This window comes from Indicator indicator, chromosome 17 (assembly GCF_027791375.1).
Source record: "Indicator indicator isolate 239-I01 chromosome 17, UM_Iind_1.1, whole genome shotgun sequence".
Taxonomy (NCBI): Eukaryota; Metazoa; Chordata; class Aves; order Piciformes; family Indicatoridae; genus Indicator; species Indicator indicator.
The window spans coordinates 9,554,233-9,576,010 of record NC_072026.1 but is presented as its reverse complement, the minus strand read 5'-3'; the positions used below and the strand labels follow the sequence as shown (position 1 = coordinate 9,576,010).

Genomic DNA, 21,778 nt, shown 5'->3' with positions numbered 1-21,778 from the left:
CTGCGAGCTCTGGGGGTCTCAGAGCAGAATCCCCGCGCTCTCCCTCCCGCTGCCCTGAGCGGCCAGACAGGCAGGCAGGCGGCTGTAACACAGCCCAGGGGGCGGGCGGCCGTGCAGGGCCTGACGGGAGTCGTAGTCTTGAGGTCGCAGCGCTGTGCGTCCAGCGGGCCGTGAGGACTGCAGCTCCCAGTATGCTCGGGGGCAGCAGCGCTCGCTCCGCGCTCCCCGCTCCTCTCCTTCCCCGCCCGTGCCTTGGCAGCGGGGCTGTGTGCGTGGGAGCGGGAGGCCGGGCGGAGCGGCGGGTATGGGCGGCGGCAGCAGGGAGTGAGGGAGCCGCGGCGATGTGGCTGAAGCCTGAGGAGGTGCTGCTGAAAAATGCCCTCAAGCTGTGGGTGCAGGAGCGCTCCAACCAGTACTTCGTGCTGCAGAGGCGGCGAGGCTACGGCGAGGAGGGCGGAAGCGGGCTGGCAGGTACTGCCCTCTCTGGGGGCCGGGGCAGAGTCTCCCCTCGTCTCGGCAGTGAGGCGGGGCCGCCTCAGGTCTGGTCCCTTAGTGGCCAAAGGAAGGGCTGGAGGGCGAAGGTGGCCCGTTTGCCGGTCCTGGGACTCCCGCGCTCCCGAGGGGCAGGGAAGATGGGAGGCTTGGCCGAGTTCTGTACCCCTTGACCTTAGTGGGGTTTCTCATGTGGTTGGATTTTTCGTCTTTTCCTTGTCCTGAGAGAGGCGTTTCAGAAAACACCCTCTTGAAAAGGAAGGTTTGATGGACTTTCCGTTGCGCTCCGTGTGGGACGGAGCCTGCCTGTGCCCGCGGTAGTACGGCCCCGGGGGGACGGTGGGGATGTGCATCCTGGCGGGGCTGGGGCCTGCGGGCTTCTCTGGGGCTGCCCCCACCCATGGGGGTGCGTAGCGCCGAAGCCAGCGTAACCCAACACTTAGTACTAGCGTAGGAACTCTTTGCTCCTCCAGCGGCCACGCTGGCAGCTAGATTTGCAGCTTGCTGGAAGAGGAGACGTCAGGAGAAATGACGGATCTGGCTTGCTTTGGCAAGGTGCTCACTTACAGATCCCTTTTCCTGCATGCATCTGAGGCTGCCTGAAATGAGCAGCTCCTGCTTTGGTATTTCTGAGCACTCATTTTAAAAGCAAGCGCATGATTTGATGGAGCTTATCGGGACGAGTGGTTCAGGAGAATGACAGTACATTGGCCACTGTATTATAAACTTTATTTTATACGTACTTGAAGGTACGGAGATGAGTTTCTTTTTTCGGTTGTTGTCTGTATCACTGACATGGTAGGGGCCCCAGCTACCACTGAGACGTCAGTTGTGGTGGTAGCTGATCAGACTTGAACTGACTCCTTCATAGTCCAGTGGCATCTGTTGTTGATGCTGGCGAAGAAAAATGCTACAGGCAAGCAGAGTAAAGTTGTTTCTAAGTGGGATATGGTTCTTGCATGTTTTGCATGAATTTCATCTCTCTGGGGTTTTCTAGGCTCTTTCTAATTGTGTCATCATAAACCAAATTATATTAAACCTGTGTCAATGTTGTCTGCTAAAACATTTCTTCTACCAGATAAAAACTCTTAAGTCCAAATTTTTGGCTACTGAATTCCAGGTGTAGAAATTGCCCTCACAGCTGGATTTGGGGCACCTTCATTGGCATCTGAACCACTTGCAGGGCACATGAAAAATGTAAACAGAGATAATTACAAAATCTCACATTCTCTTCTAGGGATATCATAAGATGATAGATAGATAGATCGATAATGTTAAGCTTTGGCTTAAAACCATGAGTAATATTTTGCAACCTTGGAAGTCTTGTGGTTATCAGACTACATGGGCCATTCTCTCCTCTGTTGGCTTTAGAAGCCAAGGAAGGTGAGTCAGTGTGAAGGTTGTATTTCTCTGTGATAACATTCATTTAGGAGCTGTGACTAAAAATGATAAGAACCAGAATTGTTAATTTAAAAATATCCTCATGGGCTTACAACTGGACAGACAGCTGGGAGCTCCTAGTGCCCTTTGTTTTTTGTTGAAGGTGAGGCTTCTAATACTAGTCTGTTGTCCTTGACAGCATCTGACAGCATGGAAAAACACTTGAATGGGATAGTTCCTATAGTATGCAATTTTAATTTATTTTTTTTTACTGTGACATTTGCATTTGTACATTTTATTTCTGTAGCTTTTCTCATAATGATTCATACAGATTTCATTTGTGCAAGTTAATGTTTTTCACCAGCCAGAAATAAAAAGACTGACATGTTATTGAATTAAAATTCTGATTAGGAAAGATTAACAAGAAAATAGTAGTTAATGTAGTTACATTCGTGCTTGCAGGTTTGAAAATATTCAAACCTCCTAGGTATAAGGTAGCATAATTTGCTGTACTTGGTTTTAATTTTACGTTGGTATGTGTCATTGAAGAAAAGAAGCCCTTACTTTAGAAAAAAAAACCCAAAACAACAACAAACAAACAACAACAAACTGCTTTTGTCTTATGAGGTCATTGCAAATGTGCCAAGCAAAATCTTGTTCTCCTGAACAGCATTTTTCAGCTGGTGAGACAGTGCTAGAGGTGACTGGGAGCATTGAGGGACTAGGAAGTTAGGAATGAAAGAAGCAGGTAACAGTGCAAAGCTTGAAGGAAGAAAGGGACAGTGCTTCAGGAGTGGGAAGAAAGATGGCAGCAGTGTTTGAATAGCAGTAAGGGGACTAGCTGAGGAGGCAGTAGCGAAGGATTCTCAAGAATACAGGAGTACACTTGGCAAGGCAAACTTGAAGAAGGGGAGATGTGAGTTTTGAGAAAGCAGCCAACACCTTGGAGAAGGTACAGACCAAGGATAGATGGCAGCAGAAGCCCCTGGAGGAAGTCTGGGAATTCTGGAGCTGTCCTGGGTTTAGAAAGAAGGCTGCAGTTAGCTTTGTTGGTATGACCTTCTGTAATGACCAGCATGACCAGTTTGTGATCTGTAGATGATACACTTGGCTCATACGGCTTGTGACCACACACACATATGGCTACAGCAGATGAAAATGGACAGAAATATCCTATGCTAGTTTTTCTTAGCCTTGACTCTCTCCCTGCTTAGCTTTATGTTTCATTCTCTTTCTTTTCTTAGACCTCACCTTAGGATACAGATACTGTAACCTGTTTGACCAGTTCTACATCTGGTAATTCAGTGTGCAATAGGCTGTTGTTGTATGTCTGGCAGTGCCACTGTGTCACCACTGTCCTCTGGTTGTTCTGTCTTCTGCAGAGCCACTAGGGGAGGGCTGCTGGGTTTTTCTGGAGTGTATTGGTAAGGATATAGTTAAACAAAATGCAGATGGCCCACATGCTGAAGCACATTTATGATAACACAAACCCTGTGTTGTGAACGTATGTTCTGTAACCAGTGTCTAGTGAGATGGATGTTGGTCACAAAGACATTGCTTTGGTTACTGTTTAGATAGGACCTTAATTAGGAAATCAGTATTCCAGGAGTTGTTAACGATATGAATGAGTATTAGGTGTCATAAAATGCCAATCTTTCTCTGAAATGTGAACAAATTAGGTATGTTTTCTGCTTCCATTACTTCAATTTTCCTCTTTGTGCTTGAGAAATTTAAGTAAAAAGTCACTGTGAGTGGAGGAAAAACTTATATCAATGGTTGGAACTACTCTTCTCAGCTTGTTTTATGTGCAGTGCTTGAAAAAGTAGGGGAAAACTCTTTGAGTTGTGGATTCCCTGCAACAGTTCCTGTCACCCTGAATCTGTAGAAGGCCCCTGCTCCTATTCCTGCTTTTTAAAAGATGTAGCTTGTTGTAATTGTTAGCTAGTTCACAGGCATGAAGGTTCAGTGGAAGGGCAGACAGAGCTAGGCTTGCATGTGTGCTCTGGGGAAATTTTCCTTATCTGGTATCTGTCAAAAGGAGTAATGTCAAAGTATATCAAGAAGTGGATATCAACAGCAAGAACCTTGTCACTAACAGAATTTTGTGGTTGTCCAGTTTAAAAAAATACTTTGTGATCTTCAAACCAACTTCAAGAAATCTATTATTCTCTTGCAGAGGAGGAAACTTCTTTGTAGCAAAGCAGTATGTAGTAAAGAAGATGCTTGCTTTTCAAAACTCAAAGGTGCTGTGACATTTCTAAATATACAGTAGTAGTGTAAAATGCAGAAATCCTTTATATTTATTGGTGTTTTAGCACATTGTTTTGTGTGGCTTGCTTGCCCTGGGTCCTGAACTTGAAAGGAGTCAAAAGGAAAAAGTGATGGTTAATAAAGATCTGAAATGATCTCTGCTGCATATTTTTTTTTTTCAGCAGCAGTAGCAAAGATTATTTTGCTGTTCATATAATTGAGATATAAATAACAGTATATTTACATTTGGGCATGACAGGTAAGAAAATGACCATCACACCCTTCTCAATTCGTGTTATGCAGCTGTACAGAAGCAAAGATGAGGAGGAGCTGTGATATTTGCAATGCCTTTCTCTGTACTTACCAAGGAGACTAATAATTTTGCCAGAGTTGTGGTTCTAATAGTTCCTTCTTTCAAGGTTATCTATATTGCCACAGATAGTTCTACACAAGGGCTTGGATACCTACCATTGTCTTAACCTGAGTTATAACCACTGACCATAATGTACTTGAGTTATTGTAAATAGAGCTGAAATATTTTTTCGCTGAAGGCTTAAACCTGTCTTCTGTCCCAACTGACTAAGAACATTTGCTTCTCAGTCCATACTCAGTATTCCATTAAACTGAGGTTTCTGAGTCATGTGATCAAGCTCACTTGGGAAATAAAATTAAGCAAAAAATTAATATTTTGAGGAAATAGAAAAAAGGGTCTTATTCACAAGTTGTCACTCACGTGTTTTGAATCAGATATTCAGAGACAGTGGCTTTTCATACTTTACATACTGTATTTGTATGTTAGGGGCCTCAGTCTGTTCTTAAAACTGATCCAAAATATTCTGTAAAACTCTTGTTATGGACAACAGCTTTATCCTGTCTCTGTGAATAAGTATTTACTGCAGTACAGACTTATAGTGTGGGTCTCCTGTGTTGTCGTTTGATAACAATTCACTCTGGATGTGTGTTGCTCCCCTGAGATGATATCCTGTGCTGAGAAGCCTTTGTAGAAATTGCTTGGTGTCTGCTACGTTACCCTGGTAGTTTGGGTTTCCACAAACCTGCATCTTCTGATTTTTAAAGAAAGGTTTTGCTGAAAATTGCAGTCTATTTTAACTGTAGTTGGGATGCTTGAATTTGTCTTTGCAGATTTTTTTTATTCATGCAATGGATTTCAGTTTTGTAGTGATTCAATAGTTCACATACTAGTCCTATTGAATTTACTCCTTGCAGTTGTATAAGATCTTTTTCCCTTTTTAATTCACAATTTATTAGCAGGTTGACTTTATTGTTAAAAAAAAATATTGAAGTTAATTATTTTTATTCTTCACATTTACACTTCTCCAAATCTAAACATTTGAGTGTTAGGACATACCTGTTTGAAGCCTTTCGTAAGGTTACTTTAGGCTTTCTTGCTGTGAGATGTCCTCTGTCCTCACAAAGCACTTTTAGGCCTAAGATAAGAAGGTGAGTCTCTGCTGATTCCTCACAATTAAGCCAGTGGCCATAGCCATAGAATTAGTCCATAATGTTCTTTATCAGCTTAAAACCAAATCTGTAGTCCGTATCACATTCGTGTGCAAAACAGTACTGACAGTTTAGGTAACTGATACTAACTGATACTAACCTGGTACAGTTTATTGTGTCTAAAAATTTAGTGACCTTCCATGACAGAAACTGTGAGGGCATTTTGAGTCCTGCTTTTGAGACAACTGTTGTAATCATTCTCTCAAGCTGAGCAGTTTCATCAACCTTACAAATGGTAACTCATGTCCTTTTATTGTATATCATAACAGAAAATGGCCTTAGGAGAATTGTGAATGAAATAATAAAACATTTGCTGAATCAAATCCAATTTTGAGATCAGCCCAGTTATGACTCATTCAGTAAGGCAGAGCTCTTTACACAGGCATAAATGTTGTGATCTATTCAACGTCTGCCTTCACTTAGAAAATATAAAAAAATTCTACTTTCCAGCAGTGACTTACAGTCTATGAACTGCAGACAAGATAAGATAATATTTTTGATTGATGCAATATACTGGCACTTAGATACATTTTTTTTATTATTATTTACTTCTGGGTGGTTTTTTGTTTTTTTTTTTTTTAAGAGAAGCAAAAGCATTCTGTATCTTGAGTAGCCACAGTAAGCCAGTCACACAGGCTTTATGCTGGATTTGGGCTGGATGATCTTCAGGGTTTCTTCCAATATTCTGTGATTCCAATTCTGAAGGTGAATCCTTAGGAAAACCATGTTCTGAGGGTGATTGTCTAGACCTCTCAATTTTGTCTTACTTTCCTTTCTGATATTCTTTCACAGTTGTTATTTTTCAGAATTTGAGAAGGGGTTAATGGGAAGAAAGTGGAACAAAAAGTACCAGAAGCCAACCTAGAATTCTGAAATAATTTTAAACATATCCCTCAGAAGTTATGTGTGATGCTTATATGGAATATTAAAAACATGAATTGAAAGATTATTTTCCATTAAACATAGAAGGGTACTTGGAGGTGCTATAAGTGATAAATTAACCTTGCTCTCTACATTAATTACATTTTTGGGGGAATGAATGATTTGGATCTATGATCTCAGCAGGTTTGTGGAACAGACTTTGCAGCATCTCTTTGGATGATTACATCTTTTGTGATTTTTTTTTTTTTTTTTAGGTAGTCTTATCTCATACTTTGCAGTTCTGTAAAACTTTTCTGTGTACAGGAAGTACAGTATGTTGTCATGGGAAAACAGTGGGATTTTCATAAATATAAGATGTAACAGAATTATAGTCTGCTAAGACCTGTTTCCTGTGACTGGAAAGCAGAACAACAGTAAATGACTAATTAAGAGGTAGTTTAATTATTGCGTGTGATTGCTGAAGTCTGGGAACTACCGCATTGCCTTTCAGGTCATCCTCTGGTTTACTACATGGCTATTGCTTCCAAGGGGGGCAGTCATCTCAGAAAACTTCTTCACCCTCATTTTATGTTTATAATGGCTTTTGCTGTATCAAAATATCATCACCTCCCAGAGAGGTTCCTCAGGGAGTATTTTTTGCTTTACTCATTTGTGTTGCTGTTCTCAGAATTCGTTAGCCCTTGCTTGGGTAGCATTTCTCTTCACTAAGAAGGGAATCAGAAATGAGTGGACGTTTCAAAGCCTTAGCTTCACTGTGCTGTATACATTTTCTTGAACACAACAGGTCTTCTTGTGGGAACATTAGATGCGGTGTTGGATTCTACATCGAAAGTTGCTCCATTTCGCATCCTGCATCAGACACCAGACTCCCAAGTCTACTGGTCCATTGCATGTGGTATGTACCATGATTTAGAAGCTGTTTATAAAGTGAAAAATGACAGAACTAAGTATGGGATCCATTTCTGAGTTAATCCTCTCTCATTGTAATTCATTCCTATGACCTCTAAATGGTTTAAAATTATTTGCAAAGCCGTGGTTGACAGTAGTGTGTGATTCCAGTTTTTCTCAATATATCTATGGACTCTTCATCCTACAGATTCATATTGCTTGTCTTCTGCAGTAGTCCTTCAAGTACTAAAGCCTTGATGTTTTTTTAGAATAACACAGGCACAACCTTTTCTTCTGTAAGCTGCAAGTGTAATGTGGCACAGTTCAGGATGATAATACCCATGGGAGTACCCAGTATACTGTAGGTAGGAGCAACAGGAGCTCCTTATCCTGATGGTTTCTTCTACTCTGTTTGGTAATTAAAATTATCCAGGTTCCCAATTATGGTTAGAGCTGAATTTTTCCTCACAGAATCATAGGATCATTTAGTTTGGAAAAGACCTTTAAGATCATAGAGTGTCACAAGTCTGCTGTGCAGTAGTCCATCAAGTACCCTTTCTCATGTTGTGTTATTAATCAGTAGGAAATGGAACAGAAGACTGACCTTAAGAGTGGAGTATGTGAGTTTTCTTAGAGCATGCTTCTTCATAGGATGCATGGGTTTATTTTATTGTGGGATGTTTTATATTTAAGTTTTGTAGCTTCTCTTGAAAAATAGAATCTTACTTCCTTTATACAGACTGTTTAAATAGTGGGTGTCCAGAGAGTCTTGCATTCCAAAAGTTGAGAGTACTCTTAGTCTCATGCATCAGGAGTTTTTATTCTGAGGCATGGACTTGTCTTTATATTGAATTAATTACTATTGTTGTAAAAGTCGCTATTGTGGAATTAATAACTCCTGATATTTATTGAAAAAAATCTGAAAGCATCTATAATTACAGTGAAATAGAACCATGTATTTTAATTCATTTTCCATGCTTTTTTTAAAAATCAATGTTCTTAAAGAAACAAGACTCCATATAGACTTCTCCACAGTCTAGGCTTTCCTTTTAACTGCCTGTGGCAAAAGATGAGCTTTGCAGAAAATCTACCATTCTGCAAAAACACATGCTTGAGAAATTCCACTAAAAAGTGCTGTGCTGTTGTTACATTGAATTTTACTCTTGCTGCTGTATTATGAATACACATGGATATACATTTAGCTGTTTTCATTACACAGATTTGCTTGCTTAGGTGTTTAGTTTACACATTGCATGCTCTTGTTCATGTTCTGCAAGGACTTCTCTGAAGGGCAGAGAGAACTGTTTAATCACAATTTAATGACATTCATTACATGTCACTTTAAAAGAGCAGCCTTATAAAGTTGACAGAATTTGAACAGTTTGTGTGTTGGCAGTAAGTAAAATGTTAGGACTGGTTCTGAAGAAGTAAGCTCTGATAGTGAGGCTATAATAAATGTACTTGAATAAGTATGTTGTAAGTATACTGTGGAGGATTCTAATGCCATTGGGTCACCCCTTGTGAAAATAATCTACACTTGAGGACTGAATTGTTACAAATTCTCTACTGCATAATCATTCTTAACAACACAAGCCTACATAATGTAGTTGTACTTTGTGTTAGAAAACAGTTTGTTCCTTCTGTGAAGCAAAGAAATTGAAGATGCTGTTTTGTTCCTGCTATTAGATATTAAGAAAATAGTGCTCCTAAATATTTGTTAAAAAGTTTAATCTTTAATGTGTCACATCTGTGCCTCTGAGTCACACTGTGACTCAAATAATTGGTTACATGTGTAGTCTAAGAAAAGTAAAAAGTAATTAGTTTGTGATTTAGTTGCTGTGTTAATTACTCTTTATAATTTTTTTAATTGTTGTTGCAAATCGACTTGTGTAGTGCAGTCTATTTAACCTTATTTAGAACAATTTCTGTTCATTCCCAAGGCAACCTTAATTCTGTGGAGTCCACGGAAAGTTGTTTAATTAGTCTTTGCAAAGTAAATTGAGAAAAAATAAATTGTTAAAGGTGTGTTCTTGGTTAGGGGTATTGATAGTCTATGATTATGCTGACTCATTTTATTTGTTATTTTACAGCAGAGGATGAATCTGCCAATTAATTTTATTCTAGAGTCCTTTTATTCAAACCTATGTAATTGTTTTTTCCTTCTCTTTCGCTGTCTCCTACCATCTGATGGGGTGACATCTGTCTTTAAAGAACTGACTTTGTTGACTGTACTGACCCTCTACTTGCCTACTACTACTCTTGTTTCACTTGTGTCATCTCTGCTCGTTACCTTGTTACCAAGTGCCTGATTTGTAACTGTGAAGAGGATGTGGCTGACCTGCCACATTTCTCTAATTACAGAAGTAGCTAGTGGGTAAGAGTGTTCTTTTGTATTTCAAGTAAACCAGTAATCTAAACCTATTTCTGGAAAGTTCAGGTGAGACAAGTTTCTCTTTGCAGTGACATTCACCATGTAGTAGGTGATAGTTCTCTGAAGCTCAGATTAAAAAGTAAAGTAAATAACAAGGTTGGCTTCTCTCACAGGTGTTTGAAGATGCAGTATTTATAGTTGTGGAACACTGAATTTTATCTTGCTCTATGGTTTCTACATTTCTTATGGCTATTGATAACAGGGGCTTTACGTTACTCTTCCTTGGCACATATGTAATGACATGAAAGAAAACAGCCCCTATTCCTCTGAGTTTGAGTCCCAGAGGGTCCAAATGAAAAAAAAAAAAAGCTAATTCTGGTGCTGCCAAATGTCATTTCAAGGGTCACTCAGCTTGTATGATCAATGAGCCTTTTTTCCTGCATCAGGAGTTAGTTCTGGTATATGTTTTACATGTGGAGTATAGTTGTGCTTCTGTCCTCTTGCAGAAATCTACAGCTGCATGAAAATAATGTGTTGTTTGGCATTACAGCAAAAGCAGAACTTCATTGTAGGCAGGATGACGTTGTTTTCTGAATGGTGGTTACCTACACTTTAGCATGGTTAGAAATATATTTAAAATGTGATAGAAAATGAGATAAAACCATGTAATAGTTGATTGTTGTAAGCAGAATAAATGGTTGTTTCAAGTATCTAAAGAGAAATCTTTGCTGCCTCCCTGGTTGCATCCTTTGCATCCTTGCACATGTTAGAAGGGATTTTGCACAGCAAGCCTGTCTTGGAGTTCTCTGGAAACTGTTGTGGGCCAGTGATCAAAGCTGAGGATATCAAAGACCCAGATTTAATTTTCTCTTAGTCCCATGTATTTGCTCTCACATTTTCCACCTTCTTAGACTACTAGACTGGGATTGTTCTAGGTATGCTCTGATGTCCATGTTGAGGAGGTAGTACTCGGCTGAAGGAACTGTCAGTCCAAGTGAGGCTTCAGCACTGAGCTGTACAATGTTGACAAACCTGAGGTGCTTCTGGATGTAAAGGCTAAACATAGCTGCATAAAAGGCTTAAAGGAAAAAACACAGCAGTGCACATTTTTAGTACACATAAGAGTTGGACAGGAAATTTGAGACTTGTGATTTGGACTTGGGTATCTAAATTACTCTGGGAATTGGGAATTCCCTAAATATTCTTTTGATTATTGTTTGTAGTGGAACAATTAAAGTCTGTTCTAATTGTAAGTAATACTAATTTTCTCTTTCAATCAGGATCCAGCAGAGAAGAGATAACAGAACACTGGGACTGGTTAGAACACAATGTTATGACAACTTTATCAGTATTTGATTCAAATGAAGATATTACAAGCTTTGTCCAGGGAAAGATAAGAGTAAGTAACAGGCACATGCCATAACTGGGAGAGGCTAAGTATTTTTTCTCTTTAAATGTACACTACTAATAGGTCCCCTTTAGAATACAAAAGGGCAGCACTGTAATGCTACATACTTCTGATTGTGGCTGTTAACTCCAACAAACTCTGTTGTTCCTATTTATGTCCCCCACACTTCAGTAAGGCTGTTTGATGTAAATGATATGCCACATGCCTTCAGGTAGTGGTCTAAAATTGTTGATAAATTATTTCATAATAATTTTAATAATGCTTGAGAAACATGTAGTATATTTTTGTGAAGTTGCAACAGTTTACTTTATATGTGCTAAATATTTAACACAGGAATTCTTGCAGTTGAGGAAGATATTTCAGAAGAGGGAACATGTGTCTTGCCTAAGTTGTGGGGGAGCTTGAGAGATGAGTCTGAAATAGCACATTTGAATTGTGTCTTGTGTTCTGATCCTCACACTATTCTTCCTGTTCTAAAACTTAGCATTCTGCTAACAGGATGGAAAGTTATATGTATGTAGGTACATATATGACACCCACCCACACGTAAGCATATGTGCAATAACTGGTTGTTTTATTTTAGGGCTTGATTGCTGAAGAGGGAAAAGGTTCTTTTGTAAAAGAAGATGATCCTGAGAAGTTTCGTGAAGGTCTTATGAAGTTTGAAAAATGTTTTGGATTGCCTGAGCAGGAGAAGTTGGTTACCTATTACTCATGCAGTTACTGGAAGGGCAGAGTGCCCTGTCAGGGATGGCTTTATCTTAGTACCAACTTCCTTAGCTTTTACTCGTTTTTGCTGGGAGCAGAAGGTAAGTAAGCCTTGATGCAAACATAAAATACTTTATGAAGATGAATACATTTGTGTAACTTACTATTCAACATCCATTAGTGTTCTTCCTCTGTATAGGCTTCAGAAAGAAGGCAGACCTGGTACAGTTGACTGTGACTGAAAGTTGTCTGTTGTCTTTAGTTCATGTTGCATATTCAGCCTGTGAGGGTTACAGTTATTTACACAGGCTTCACCCAGTGTTTACCTGGGTGCACTGCACATTGGTGATACACACTGGTGATAATTGCACATCTTTTTTCATTCTGTGTAACATTAGCTTGAAATGTCCAAACAGATGCCTCTAATAGTGTGAGGTATAACTGTATTTATATGAAAACCATAAAGCATAAAGAAACTGGGATCCTTCCTAAGCTAATTTTAATTTGTATTGGGAAATGCGTAGCTAAGGGGCATAATTCCTCTAAATACCAACATGTGATCGACGTACTTTAAGAAGCCCTACTGGTGAAAAGTTAAAGTGAGGTAGCTTAAGTGATGGTGTTTGTTTGCAATTTGCAGTTTCACATGAGAGCAAGGAAAAGGTGATGTAAGCTTGTGCTTAATATTTTTCTTTCTATAAAATATCTTCTAACGAATGGAATGATTTTGTAGAAATTATAAAAGGAGTGTTTGTTGTGTATGAGAGTTTGTAGCCCTTTCCAAGTGTGCTATCATTTATATTGTTTAATCATATTTTATTAGTGCTGTTGACTACTGCTTTTTTTTTGATATGAAGGTAGCAGCTAATGAGAAGTGACTCACATCCACTTATGATGGTTATTTTCAGTAAAACTTATTATCTCCTGGGATGAAATATCAAAACTTGAGAAGACTTCCAATGTGATTCTGACAGAGAGCATTCATGTGTGCGCCCGTGGGGAAGATCATTATTTTTCCATGTTCCTGCACATTAACGAAACATTCCTTCTCATGGAGCAGCTGGCAAACTATGCTGTTAGGAGACTTTTTGACAAGGAGACATTTGAAAATGATGTTGTCCTTCATGACCCCCTGCAGATCACCAAGAGGTAATACGTTATTTACAGCCTGTCTGGTCTGGGCCCAGTACCTTTTTAGGCAGAGGGGAAGAGAATCCTTGTCTCAAGGAGATATGTAAACGTCAGCAAAGCTGGTGTTCTCTTAAACAAGTGTGTCATTAAAATTTGGGAGCAAAGCAATGTGAGGCATTGTCATTTATTGTTACTTTGCAGAGTCAAGAAGGCAGGGAGTGATTCAGACCTTCAGAGCTGGTCTTCACCTACAGGCTTTATAGTAGTTTTATTTTTTTTTAAGGTGTTCTAGCAGCATTTAGGATTAGAAAATTAAAAATGGAGCTGCAGCATCTCCAAAGAGACCTGATAAGGAAGGATAAAGTGGAGAATAAGTCCTTTAATAGACATGTGTGAATGGCTTTTCTGCCACTGGAGATAGGTGTTAAAATCAGTCAGTTGCAGATGATTGCACGGATTTCCTTATGTACAACAATGTTTTAGGCTATTGGAAAGATAAGTGTGTAAGTAACCTGACAGTTAGGATTGTGCCTTCTTTAGGAAGGTGTGTGATTATTGCTTGCAGTAATTCTTACGGCTTTTCTCACTGAAATATTCAGATTTTCAACTGTGGAGCACAGCTATTTACTGTGAAAAGTAACATGGAAAGGCAAATCTGTTGTTAGGTAATCTAAATTCACATAAAGAGACTAAATCTTTGTTGGATAATGTTACTGATTTGAAAATCAGAAATTATCATAAATCACTTTTCTAATAATTGCTGCTACTTAAAGCTACATGCACCTCTGATTTAAGGAAAAAAAATCTATTTTTTTTTAGCACATTGATAATAAAACCTAGTTTATATTCTATTTCTTGAGTAATTGATACTGTAGTTTGGCAGCAATGCTAGAGAGGGATGTTGCTCTATAACCAAACATTTCTGGCTGCAGTTACCTGTGAAGAATTAGCTCATGGCAGGTGTTTACAGCATGTGCTACATGTAATTGACCTTCTGTCATGCCAAAACTTGCTTTAGGTTTAAATCGTCTCTTCCGATGGGTGGAGAGACAGCAAATTAGGCTGTTAGTATGTTTGTTTCTGCACTGCCTCTAGGTCCTGATTCAGCAAAGTGCTTTGCTTTGTAAGAACATGCTGGAATCTATTTCTGCTTAGTGAAGTGTTTAAATATTACATTAAGTGGGTGTATATAGATAGATGTGGTGCTGCACTTTGTTGCCTCTTCAAGAGAAGCATCGAACCCTCCAGCTTAACCCCGCAGATTATGACAGCATTATGTTTTACTGTCTTTTTCCAAGGTATTTTTAACTTTTGTATTTGTAAAGACATTTTAAACTGACTTATATTTTTTCTTTTCACTCTCCTACGCTGTTTTTTTTTTTGCTTGTTTTTAATCTAGAGGCCTAGAGAGCCGTGCCCACAGTGAGCAATTTAGTGCATTCTTCAGGCTACCCAAAGAAGAGACATTGAAAGAAGTTCATGAGTGCTTCTTATGGGTCCCTTTCAGTCATTACAATACTCATGGGAAAATGTGCATTTCAGAAAACTACATCTGCTTTGCTAGCCAGGATGGCAGCCTGTGCAGTGTGATCATTCCATTAAGAGAGGTAATGCAAACTACAAGTCAGAGCCAGTTATACCAGAAGTTTTTGCACACATTTTGTGTAGTTTAATGTCAATTTAGCAGCTTTTCATTAAGGTGTGCTTACTTTACATGATGTCATACATCTCCCCCTCCCTTGGATACTGCATATTGGAATTCTGTTTTTAGGTTTATATAATTGCTTTCATGTTTCAGCTTTGCTTCCTCTGTCTTCCTTCCCTTTTCTATTTACTCTGACTTCTGTAGCTGGGTGCAGAATCCAAATTTTTAAGTACTTTTTCTTTCAAATGAAAAAGCCTGTGCTTAATTCTTTGAAGTTAGTAAGAGAGTCTCAAGATAAAAAGTAACAAAGTGCAGAGGGTATAGAATCTTGAAGATTAGTAATCATGATGCTTTGTGTTTTTCTTAGCTCAGTAATGCAATTCTACAGCAGTTGAGTAGTGGTCTCTGTTCAGAAGTCTACAGAAAAATCCATTGACAGTCATCAGTGCACAAGTATCAATGCCACTATAGCTGGTAGTCTGAGCAGACTGTGTAAGGACCGTATTTTAAAGGACACAGCACTTGTATTTCTTTAGAGTACTATAGCTAGATTGTGGAGCAAGTTCTGGAAAAGAAAACCCTTCTCCGTTCCTCTCTTGACTTCATGTGATCTGTGCCATTGCCACGTTTCTTCCAGTGTTAAAAGCTTTTCATCCACACCCAGACATGTTTTACAGTAGCCTAAAATTTAGCCAGGTTCTTTAATTGCTCTACACACTCTGTGTATACACTGCCTGACCTGAGACACCTGACATAGTGAGGTGAGCTTAGCTAACTTCAGCAATATACTTGGGGTTCCCCACCTAGATAAAGAAATTTGTTTTATTGTCTGTAAATAGTTCTGCAAACAATAGAGACTTCCAAAACCTGTGAAAAACAAGAGGCTGTGTTAAAGAAGCTGACTCTAAATTTGTTCCTGTGGATTGTGTCTGTTCTGTGTCCTCACCAGTTGCTCTATGGTACTGCAGTTTCTTTATTTCAGTGGTCTTACATTCTTTACCTATAAGAATGTAAAGGCATTGGCAGTGGCAGTCAGTCTGGCTGTTCATGGTTGTCTCAATTGCATTATTAAAGTGTATTAACTATTGTAATCTGTAGCTGTTCCATCATGGCAATTAAAATCAGCTCCAGCTGTCATGTGTTATGACAGCTGTCTTTGAAAGGGTATTCTCAGTGGAAATTCATTCCTGTGAAACTTGTTTCATTTGATTACTTGCAAAAGCTGTGTTTTGTCTGCTTGGTTAAGAATGGTAAAAATAAAATAACAGCTTCAGCAGGTAGGAGGCGAGGTTTTGAAATAAGCTCAGCACTCACAGCTGGGAAAACATTTTCAAAGATTTTTTGGTACTCTGTTGAAAATCTGTTTCATAATATTTAATACCTTCTGTTAAATAGCTCCAGACCACTGAGCTTTGAAGTAGTGAGTTTGTTACTTGCCTTACTAATTCTGCTGGTGTGGTGCTCTGTGCTACTGTTTCATGTACATGTGCATTTTGAATAGGTTTTCTCTTTTGGGAATAAACTGGTAAAACTTGTTTCCTAATTAATGAATCATTGTTTCTGTAGGTTACAGGGGTGGATAAGGCAGATCCAGCCAACAGGGGAATCAGCATCAGTACCAAAGGAAAAACAGCTTTTCGTTTCACAGAGCTTAGAGATTTTGAACAGCTGGTGGCCAAGCTCAGAATGAAATGCAATGCAACTGCAAGTCCACAACACATCATAAATCCGGAGGTGTGTGCATGGTCAGGTCTCCCTATCTACTACAGTTCTCATTATGAATATTTGTCTTTTCATAATAAAGTTTTTGTCTATAGAGATGGATATTTTTCAGGTACAGCCTCATGAAAGCCCAGCTGTGCAGAGCCTGTGTTCATTTATTTTGGAAGCCTGCATTTGGTACCAGTAAACTTAAAATAGTGAATTGTGATGGTCTAGAAGCAAAGTGGTTTCTGGTATCAGTGCTGCCTCTTGAAGGATTGTTTGGCATTTATAACTAGCACTAATGTTTATTTCTTTTTCAAGGTTACAGCCAGTTCTGCCTCTGACAGCCCAAAGGATTTGGATGGAGGACCATCAAAGATGGGTCAGAAAGATAACAGCAAAACTGTTGGTACAGAAGCCCTGATGACTGTCTACCATCCTCAGGATGCTGAGAATCTAGACTCTAAAATGGTAAGGGATAAAATGGCCAGCAGTCTTTTGGAATCAAACTGAAAAGGACTGACGTATATTCAAAAAGTATTCCAGCAAGACTGGTGATTTCCTCTGGGGCTTTGCCAGTCTTTCCACTGCATTTTCTGTGTTTAGGGGATACTTCTGCATGGTTCCATTCAATTTTCTGCTCATCTTGTTTCATAATGGTGTGTCTTACCTTCACGGAGCTAATTCCTCCTGCTTTTTCCACTCCCTCAGGAAAGAGCTGGCTGTTTGTTTCCACTGTTTCTGCTATCTCTGCCTCTTTCTATTTTGCAGGTGAAATACCTGTAACTTCTGTTTTGTCTGAATAGGGAATTTCTTGCCAGCTTTCAGTTTGTGAAGCAGGTTTTACCTACATGCCGGTCCTGCTAAAGTTCACATGCATACACTGTTGCCTTCTATGTTGACAGAAATTGCTACTTTGTAAAAATGTTCTATCCAGTTGATAAATATTTGATTAAATGTAAAACCTCTATGGGCATGAGTGGTTTTCAGCTAATAGTTCCCCTCCTTAATCCAAATCGTGCAGAACAAAGTCTTTTTCCTGATTAGTGGTTCTCTCCTAATGCCATTTGGAGCTCATACAAATAAACTGAGGAAAGACTGAGAAACTGTTGGAGAATAATGGCACTGATGTCATGACATCCCTCTGTGTGCTTCCCACCATTTTTAGCCATTCTGTTCCAAATCTGTCAACTAACATAATGCAACAAAGCATGATGAATCACAAACAAAAAAAAAAAAAAAAAAAGGGAAGCAACCTGTTCTGCCTGTTGAGTTTCTGTGGGATATTATTTCATCTGTAACAGTTAGTACATTTTTATTGCTGTTAGCAAAGAACAGTTAGTAGATGTTGAAATTGAAATATGTTAATTTATCAGAGTGACTAAGCAGGTGCAGATAATCACTTGCTTGATTTCTTTGTGCCATCAGTGCCAAATAAATAGTTTTCCTCATAGACCCCTGAAATTAGCACAGAGAAACCTACCACATGCAGTCTGAGCCTTCTCTTTACTCTGTTTTTTCTGGTTGTCTTTTCTACTGCTTTCATTCAGTGTTATGTTTTTTTTCCTTCTATTGATTTACCCTTTACCCAGAAAACGTTACACTGCTTATCTGGAAGGAACAAAAAATGGGATAGTTTCAAAGTGGTCCAAGTTACAGTAACAAGGTTTGTTTGTGTATATCATACAAACACACACACACATTTACAAGAGAATAGTTGAAAGGGGATCTTACAAGAGGAACTTTTTATGTACCTCTGACTTTTTTACCATAGTGATTACATATAGTGTTAAATTTTCTTATCCTTTTTACTGGCAGTGCGTTTTGGGAATGCCTCAGGAAAACTGTCATAGCAGAATTCATCTGTACAGCTGAGCCTTGCACTATTTAGCTGTCTTACTGTTTTATCACTGTTAACTCCCTTTCAGCCCCTAGTACTATGTGGTCTTTTGATATTTATCTATTTTTGGACCAGAGCTACAAATGGTTCAATCTAGAGTTAACAAATAGAACCATCTACCTGTTGATTCTGTATTAAAAAAAAAGTCTAGCAGAATAGTGAACAATAAAAATATAATTAATAGATGGTGATTACTTAATTTAAAAAGAAAATCCAACTTGCATACAATTACTGCTCTTTATTGGTTGGAATTGGGAAGTAAGGAAAAAGTTAAGGTTAGATGTGGCTTGAAAAACGTGAACAGGAATGATTGCAGTAAGGGGCTTCAAGTGCATGTAGAAGTTCACCCATTTGTTTGGGTTCAGAAAGCAATTTTCAGGGAAAAATCTGTGGTATGTTGTTAAATTCAGAGAGAGTGCCTCTGCTGAGGGGCTCCTGTACTTGTGTTTGCTGGAGGATGATGGAGGATTTTGCAGATGTTTGCTTGACCTTACTGTCTTGAGTCATTTGCTGTTGGAAGGCATACGAGATTAGGTTTACCTTCCGTCTGAGCTAGTGTAGAGATTCTTGTTATAATGTAGTTTGAAGACCAATAGGTCATGTAGGATATTGCTTTTTATGCCAGACTTACACTATGCACTGCTCTGGTTTGCATCAGCATTCATTTCACATGTCGATACGTGTGCCAGTGCTGTTATTTCATGAATATAACTGAAAGCAAGATTTGGTTCTATACTCTTAAACCTAAGGGAAATATTCCAGTTTACTTAATGCTTGTTTGTCCTCTGCTTTTCATAGCTGAAAGAAAAAATGAAGGAACAGTCCTGGAACATCCTCTTTGTGGAACGGGGACATGGTGTCAGTATGTTTCGAACAAAGAAGACTCGAGACTTGGTTGTAAGAGGCATCCCAGAGGCATTAAGGGGAGAGCTCTGGCTACTCTTCTCAGGTATTGCAGAACAAGTACAATTGAATCATCTTGTGGACTCTGTGAATGTTCTAGTTACTGCCAGAATGCAGTCTGACAAAAAATGCCCTTACCTCTGGCAACTTAGCCAAATCTTTCTGAAGAAAGACGCTTCAGAATGATGAACAGGATAATTTTGTCATGATTTTGTTGTGCATTGATTGAAACAAAACCTACATCTGCTTCTTTTATAGCAAACTCCACTGTAAAATAATGACAGGAATATGTGCTGTTGCAGGAGACAATCAGTTTTGGGAAAGCCTCTTCGCTTGCTGAAAAGAAAAACATGTTTTGGGGACTGTAGTGTAATTGTTCTGATTTAAACTTTCTGAGATAGTGTTACCAGACACACACACACAAATGTATTCCTGGTAGAGAATTTGGCCCCCATTATTGGCCGCTCTTTTGCTGTATGCTGTTGCTTAGCTTAAAGAATGAGACGTACAGGACTTATGGACTTTCTTGTACCTATGGGATCTCTTGCCAGAGCTCTGAGTGTGCTTTTGTGGCTTTCTTCTGTATAACACACGTGTGTCAGAGCACTTAACCTGGGTTAATTTGAGGCTCAGGGAATTAAGACACTGCTTTACAACGCCTCTGTGTGCTTTCTGTTCCACTTCTCTGAAACAGGGAAGCAGCAGCCACTGGCTTGATCAGGATCATACAGAAAGCCTGTGTCAGTCTCAGAAAATTAAATGCAGATTTTGAGGAGCCACCTTATCTGCTAGCTGTACTTGCTGAGTTCCTCTGAACAGACCTTTCTGCTGTGCCAGGGGATCTGTTTATCAAACTCATTTTGCATTCTTCATTTGGCTTTCTGTATGGCAGTTCCTTCTGAGGACATGTGAACACTGATACGTATTTGCTAGTGTTCTGGCAGTGTTTACATAGGCACTTATGCTTCTGTTACCAGATTGGTCCAAGACAGGGTCATGGAAGATGTTGACATAGAAGTTATGGAGTTAAGTAGGTAAATACTAGTCCTTTGCCTAGTTTTTGTAATGTGTTCCCAGCTCTACAAACAGAAAGTTACTGTGTCTGCCAGAAAACCTGGGCAATTGTAGGTGAAAGGAAGCTTTCTCCCCTTCCCCCAGTGAGACAAAAAAAAGTCAAAATAGCTTCATAATGGTAAGTGGCTTAGATTTCCTCCAAGTCTTATTATATTTCACATTTCTGGTTTTGTTTCAGAGTAATTCCATTAATTTCAGTAGAATTACTCTGATAAATTACTGCAGTAATCTGGAGATTTGTGAGGTACCTAAGTAGTCACCAAAAATTCTTACACAAATTGCAGACAGTCATGTAAATGCTTTACTGTTGTTCTAATATTGTGCAATTGACAGGTGCTGTAAATGACATGGCATCCAACCCTGGGTATTACACTGAGCTGGTGGAAAAGTCCTTCGGAACCTGCACTTTAGCTACTGATGAAATTGAACGAGATTTACGTCGCTCCTTACCTGAGCATCCTGCTTTTCAAAGTGACACAGGAATTTCTGCACTCAGAAGAGTTCTTACAGCTTATGCATACAGGAATCCTCAGATTGGGTATTGTCAGGTACAGCAGTTTTGATACTCTTAGTGTTGGTTGTCTAAATGCTCATGATGGCAGTGTAGTGGCACCTATAAAATCAATCACATATATACGTTGTGGTTTCTTGGTCAGTGGTTCATGTTGCTTATTTCATCCCACTTAAGTAACATGAGTCCATACGTTTCACTTGAATTTGTTGATAAATGCTGTCATGTTCACTTCACACATGCCTCTGCATTCTTACTAGATTTATAGTACGTAAAAATATTTGTATGTTGTTTCAATACTATGCTCTGTATTTAATAATATAGGGGGGAGAGTTTTATACTGAGTGTGGCTGTAGGATACCCTGGTGCTCTGAAAACACACTGTAAAGTGCTTTCAGGATTATGAATTTAGTAGATGGCCACAACTGTGTTTTCACCATGTTTCCCAGTAAATGCTTCCTTTGCTGTTTCAGGCAATGAATATTTTGACATCAGTACTTCTGCTGTATGCCAAAGAGGAGGAAGCATTCTGGCTTTTGGTTGCTGTGTGTGAAAGGATGTTACCTGATTATTACAATCGGCGAATCATCGGTAACCTCCTTCTGTCTTTTTACCTGTCTGGAACTGAATGTCAGTGATCATTCATTAAGAACAAATGTAAGGAGTGAGCTGAAAGCTGAGCAGCAGAGAGAAGCTGTTGCATTTGGTTTGTTACTGTGAAGTAAAAAATGGAAGCTACAGAAAATGTCAAGACTCCCCCTTCCCAGAAGTAGGATTTTCAGATAATGAACTCTAGGCATAACTACTCAGGAAGCAGTCAGTTAGACTATTTTACTGTTCTTTTGGAATTCCAGCTGTAATTCATGATACTCAGTCAGCTTAAATAAGGGAAAAATGGGTTACTCCAGGTCCAGACTTAGCCTTTGAATTCACACTCACTACTTGCAGGTGTATGTGCTTGAAGAAAACTGGATGTGAAGTTTCTCTCTAAATGCAGAGAGGATATGCTA

The 21,778-nt window shown here is 39.2% G+C and overlaps 1 protein-coding gene across 1 annotated transcript in view; it reads left to right on the top strand.

The window, feature by feature from the left end:
* Positions 1-341: 341 nt before the first annotated feature.
* Positions 342-21,778, top strand: part of TBC1D8B (TBC1 domain family member 8B) — a 32,008-nt gene continuing 10,571 nt past the window's right edge. The window contains exons 1-11 of the mRNA XM_054388406.1: positions 342-471; positions 7,310-7,420; positions 11,065-11,183; positions 11,776-12,001; positions 12,809-13,049; positions 14,431-14,638; positions 16,243-16,410; positions 16,702-16,851; positions 19,079-19,229; positions 20,591-20,805; positions 21,242-21,359. Coding sequence (XP_054244381.1) covers positions 342-471; positions 7,310-7,420; positions 11,065-11,183; positions 11,776-12,001; positions 12,809-13,049; positions 14,431-14,638; positions 16,243-16,410; positions 16,702-16,851; positions 19,079-19,229; positions 20,591-20,805; positions 21,242-21,359 — 1,837 coding nt within the window. The remainder of the gene's footprint in view (positions 472-7,309; positions 7,421-11,064; positions 11,184-11,775; positions 12,002-12,808; positions 13,050-14,430; positions 14,639-16,242; positions 16,411-16,701; positions 16,852-19,078; positions 19,230-20,590; positions 20,806-21,241; positions 21,360-21,778) is intronic.